Source organism: Eumetopias jubatus, unplaced genomic scaffold (genome assembly GCF_037043125.1).
Source record: "Eumetopias jubatus isolate StellerSeaLion01/CBP00866 unplaced genomic scaffold, mEumJub1_p1.0 scaffold_10, whole genome shotgun sequence".
Taxonomy (NCBI): Eukaryota; Metazoa; Chordata; class Mammalia; order Carnivora; family Otariidae; genus Eumetopias; species Eumetopias jubatus.
The window spans coordinates 91,927,719-91,933,718 of record NW_028274816.1 but is presented as its reverse complement, the minus strand read 5'-3'; the positions used below and the strand labels follow the sequence as shown (position 1 = coordinate 91,933,718).

The following is a 6,000-nucleotide window of genomic DNA, read 5'->3' as shown; positions in this document are numbered from 1 at the left end:
AGTAGAACAATAAAAACAAGGACATACCTACCCTAAGTAAAATTAACTGTGCTCCAATAAAAGTGTTAGTAACACTAGCAAAGCATTTGTGCTATTATAGTTAATTAAGTATTGATCTTCGTCCTACTAGATTGTAAGATCTTACAGGGCCAAAATGGATAGTCATCTTTCTATCCAAAGAACCCACTGCTTGAAAGATCGTCACTAAAACGGTCTGCTGAATTAAATTACTCTAAAAATATTTTAATGATTAAAATCAAAATATTGATTTAAGGCAGCTTGTGCAATTTAAAAGAAAAATGTTTTTAAAGAAAATCTACAGCCTTTTGTTGTTCTCAACTGAAAATGAACTCGAAAAAAAATTAAGAGCCCACAAAATGAAATGTAAAGTACACTCACATAGTGTTTTCATTGTTACCACCTGCTTGGTTCCTAATAGCTGCAAACAGAGGTTCGCCTTATCAGTCAGTAACCAGAGTCACTCAGTAAAATCCAGGCTTTACTTTTAAAATTTGATTGTAGACGTAAAGTATAAACTAGGTGGTGCTGTTTTTTCCAACTTTTGCCTAATGTATGTATTTATATTTATTATTGGTATAGAAAAAATTTTAAGATCAGTAATTTAAGACACTTTGAAATAAAGTGTGTTCAAAAACATGAACTGTCCACTGTAAATAAAGATAAACTTCCTATTTGACTTTTTTCTCCTTCTCTTCACCCCAATTACCCTTGCTTTCCTAAGTATTAGTTAAATTATACTTCTGGAATTTAAATAAGAACTCTAAAAACTTAAACTTCTAATTAGGAAAGATTTTACTACTGTAAAAATGGAATATTCCTACATATAATTTAATTCATGATCAAAATATATTCACTCTATGTAAAAACTAAAAAAATAATTCAAGCGTCTTTAAAAAAATTGCTTCCAGGAGCACAATAGTCCAGTAACTGAACAAACATAATGGATAAGAACATGATTACAACTACTCAGCACAACCTCAACTTTCACTTCCCTTTACGTTGGTCACACGTTCATTCACAGATGTACAGTGAATCATTGTGCAGAAGCGGGTAATGTTCTCGGTTAGCCACACTCTATTTAAAATAACACATTTTCCTCAGTATAGTCAGGTCCTAAGAAACTACCTTTGCAGTGACTGTTCAAGCAAACTAGAGATCGCTTTGTTTCTTACACTGAGTTTAAGTACTCCAGGCAATACACAGCTATTCAAACACCACAAAAAAGAAGCCCCTGGGTATTTATATACTAGAATACTAGATACTGAAAGGTATCTCTTTAAATTATTGGCACCATTTAGCCGTGACTTGCTTTAGAAGATGCAATGTGCTATTTAATTATCTACAAAGGTAAAGATTTTCTTTCAAATGCATCTTGAGTTGTATTCATTATGCAGTACTAAAGTTTAGTAAAAGTTACAACTTTATTACTAAAGATGTAAAAGTGAGATTCTCAGGTGAAGAATCCAAAAGCTTGGTATTGAAGCAAGTGGCTGTTAGCTGCCAATAGAACTTTAAAAACTAGTGCCAACTAAATCTTACAAGGAGAAATAACTTAGCTGTGGGGGTTGTAAAATCCAAGCAGACTGTAAAACAGCTCATTTAGATGAGTGACAGATTAGATCAGATTATCTCTGACTGACAAGCTATCAGAGATAGCTGGAAAAGTAGGTATCTTTAGGAATGTGTACAGCAGTTGCCAAAACAATGGGGGGAAAGTATCAGTCATGGACCCTGGGCTCAGAAAGGAATGCTATTTTAAATCAGCTGCTAGAGCCTAAAACCACAGATGTTTTATTACACAGTAGTGTTAAAAGTTCATTAAGTTTACCTAAGTTAAAGAATTAACAGTAGTTCAGTAAAGGATTTGGCTATTTAAAGTAAGTATCAAATTCTTCTGTTGTTGCTGTTGTTTTTTTTGACTCTTTATAATGCAAAAATCGCACTCCCAACGTATTTGTCTTTCTGAGTTAATAACTTTCATTCATCTGGTTCAAACAGAATGTCAGCTGGCATTATTTATATTACATTTTACCTATAGTCCACACATGGGTTCTACAAGGAAGTATTTCCAAGATTACATTAACCATAACCTTGCTTCAACTCTGACAGTAAATTCTGGTTTCTCATTAAAGTGAATTATGTAGTTTACTTCTAATCCTTAACTTAACCCCCAAAGGTTTATTTATCTCCCACTATGTTCCAAAGTGAATCTGAGGTGAGTTACTAAGTAAATCTACACAGATAAACTTTAAATTATAAAGGAGAGATTCAAATAAAGTTTACCAACAAAAATGATTACCCAAAAATTATTTTATTCTATAATAAAATATAATGTGCCCTTTGGGAGAAAGATGACAAAAAAATTTATATATTTCATGAGGGGTACAGGAAAAGGTATGGCCGATTCTTCCAACTGTGTAAATGATGTCATTCTAACTGCAATCAGGCTATTACATAATAAGACTCTAGACAAAGTCTTCCTTTAATTATAATTTAAAAACACGTGAATTTTATTGTAAGCAAAAGAAATGTTTCTTCAAAGACCTAAATCACCTATGTCTAATATCACCTAATAGAACAGGGTCTCATTTCATTTATTATTAGCAGATGTCACCTCCTGCAAACTATACCTACATGGAGACTACCTGGTATTTATTGCTTTCTGGGATGCCAACCTCTACTCAGAGTTTCTTTAGAAATTAAAAAGGAGAAGCAAGAAACTTTTGCTTTATATTTCTTTTCTATGTATTATTTATGTATTAGTTCTTTCTGTTTAGACTGGGATATCACATACTTATGTAACAAGATGGTATAAATTTAAAAATAAAGATAACCGTTAAAGATAAAATTATTCTATCACTTTCTTTAAATCATAAATTTAAAAGCACTGTTTTTGAAAGGTAAAAATGCAAATATTCGACTTCACATACAGACTACAGTTCAATATACTTCACGTACAAACATGCAGTTTCAATTATTTATATACAAGTTTTATTTAAAGAAAAGCAAAACACAAAACCACAGCATTTCAATCAAGGAACTTAGGAAAATCCCAAGTGCTTTCATGGTTCTTCAGTTACCACTCAAATAATATACCTTTTAAGCCAGAGTTAAAATAAAGAAAGAAATTCAGTAAGCAGACTGAACTGCTTCAAAACACTACTCTGTCTTCCTGTGTTCTTTCCCACCAAAGTGTGCTGTTTAAAGTTCCACAACTGCTATCTTCTTCCTCTTGTTCTTTAGTGAGCTCTACAAAAACCTAAATGAAAGTAAATAAATGAATACAGTATTCTGTATTGTAATTATCTCAAATAATTTTTAATTAAGTAAAAAACACTGTAAGGCTACATCTACATACATTAACCATTCAACTATCAAGAGATATGTTGGCATTAATATTAAACAGAATAACCTCCTTTAATCACATACAAAGTTGAATGCTATAAGGATTAATAGATTGTTTTTTGATAAATATATTAAGTAGCAGTCATAAAAATAATTTATAAATATTTAGCAATGGAACTTCAGATATATGAAATAACATCAAAAACACCCATTTTCTTTACTAAAGAAACAATATTGAGTTTTTCAAAATAAGCAGATGGAGAGCCTAAAGTTGTTTAAAATTATACAAAGTTTAGGCATATTGTACAACAATTTGTCTCTGGTTCATAAACACCCTCTCTCTCCAGTATAAATCTAAATAATTAGGGGCACCTGGGTGGCTCAGTCGGTTAAGTTTCCAGCTCCTGGTTTCAGCTCAGGTCTTGATCTCAGTGTGGTGAGATCAGTCAAGCCCCGTGTGGCTCCGCTCTCAGTGGGGAGTCTCCTTCCCCTCCCCCTCTTCACCTCCCCTCACTTGCACACATTTTCTCTCTCTCAAATAAATCTTTAAAAATAAATAAATAAATCTAAACAATTAGATATCACTTTCTTCCATAAAAAAACTTTTAAAAATTTAACTTTATATACCTGTTCCAATGTTGCTTGAGAAAAGCTATATTCTTCAATGGCAAAAGTATGTTTAGCTATTAAAATATGAAAACAATATTTTACTTATTAATATTTCTAAAGAATAAAAATGGCAGTAACTACTAAATGGCTAACAACCTGTTTAAAAAAAAATTCTGTAATCAACTCATTTAAATCTGAAGCTGCCAAAACATGTTACTTTCCTCTATCTTTGTGCCCTGAGGCACCCTATCTGCAGCCTTACTTGCCTCACCCTGCCCTTTCCAAGCATCTCCTGTTTACCCTCCGTCTTCCTTACTATGCCTTTTCTCATGACTTCTTTGGCTCCCTGCTCCCTATCTTCCCTTCCCCAATTTCCATTACAGCCTGTTTTGAATTTCTTGAACTAGATTCTGGATATAGTTCTTATGGCCATATACTTTTTTTATGTTTATTTCAGATCCTTTTGCAATCTAATCTCACATCAAATTTTCTGGCTTCCTATTCATTCCTGTAGTGAAATTCTCCCCAAGCTTTATTAGGTTGTTTCATAGTTTATAAATTCCATAAAACAACTTGTGTATGAATACCTGTTCCATCCAGGAGCTCACCTCTCATGACTTACCACCAGAGTATCTTTATCCTACCAACCATTTATTTTAAAAAATGTCAAGTTTCAATAAGCTTCTTTAAGCTTTTAGGAATGTCCACATCCCTACACTATGGATTTACCTCTCCTCTCTTCTGCTGCCACTGAAGTCTTGCTACCATTGTTACTTCTAGGGCCTGAAACCAAGTGAGGGTTCTGGAAACTCAATGCTCTCACTTCTGAAATGAACCACTGAGTGCTAATTAAACTGAACTTTCTTACAGATGCAATGTGAAAAACCACGGTGATGTCAACTAAAATAGTAAAAGATTTACACTATAATATAGCTGACCTACTAAACCTCTACAGTGTTAGTATTTAACCTGTCTTAAATTAATAAAAGGTTATCTTTTTATTTACAATAGCTTCCACAATAAACAGTCCCAATTTCTAAACTTTAAAATAAAATTCTTTTATAAATTGAAAGCTACCTTACAATGTTTTTCAAATCTTACCTTCTTCCAGCTTAGAAAAAGATTGTGAAAGGGATGGGACATCTTCCTTAGGAATCTTATAAGCCAAAATAGAAGAAAAACTGGAAACAGATAAAATATAGAAAAATTTAAGAATGACTAATTTGTTCTAAAGCTAAAATTCAAACTTTATTTAAAGTTCAAAATTAAACTCCAACAACTTATTTTGATACATATTTAGAAAAAAATTGTTTTAAATCTTAAAATATTTCCATGCAAAATAACTCTCATTACTACTGATATGAGAACTTTTAAAAGTTTAAATACTATTGAATATTGCAAGATCTAACACTAAATTAGATATAAAACTCCAGTTATCAGACTATGTTATTAGTCCAATACTGGTGATATTAACAGACCTTTTTTTTCTAATCCTTAATGCAGTAAACAATTTTTACGATTATTGCTCTACAAAAAAATATAACAATTATTAAAATCTTTACCTCTCCTGACGGCTTGCATTTGGGAAAATATACTGAATTTCTCTTTGAAGGCGGTCTACTTCTAGGTTTTCTATCCACTCCTTTAACTTTATTTCCAAAAAGTAGCCTTTTCCAAATTTACTCTTCAGGTGCTGGACAGTCCCAATACATCTGTAATGATTTTTAAAAGAAAGCTCAGACATAAAATGACTTGACAGCTTCAAAGAATGATTTCTCAAAGGATGATTTAAATTAAATGTTTGATGGGATACTTTTAAATGTACAGAGAAGTTGCAAATATAATACAGAGAGACTCCATATACCCCTCACCCGGTTTGAGTTTCCCTAATATTATGATCTTATATAACCATGGCACATTTGTCAAAATTAAGAAACCAACACTGGTATATTACTATTAACTTCATATCTGACTTTATTTGGATTTCACCGGTTTTTCACTAATGTCCTTTTTCTGTTCCAGGAT

The 6,000-nt window shown here is 32.0% G+C and overlaps 1 protein-coding gene across 1 annotated transcript in view; it reads right to left on the bottom strand.

The window, feature by feature from the left end:
- Positions 1-2,360: 2,360 nt before the first annotated feature.
- Positions 2,361-6,000, bottom strand: part of ABCA5 (ATP binding cassette subfamily A member 5) — an 82,548-nt gene continuing 78,908 nt past the window's right edge. Inside the window, exons 36-39 of the mRNA XM_028112866.2 lie at positions 5,538-5,687; positions 5,077-5,156; positions 3,994-4,049; positions 2,361-3,280 (exon numbers count right to left, since the gene is read on the bottom strand). Of these exons, the coding sequence (XP_027968667.1) occupies positions 3,173-3,280; positions 3,994-4,049; positions 5,077-5,156; positions 5,538-5,687 (394 nt within the window). The 3' untranslated portion in view covers positions 2,361-3,172. The remainder of the gene's footprint in view (positions 3,281-3,993; positions 4,050-5,076; positions 5,157-5,537; positions 5,688-6,000) is intronic.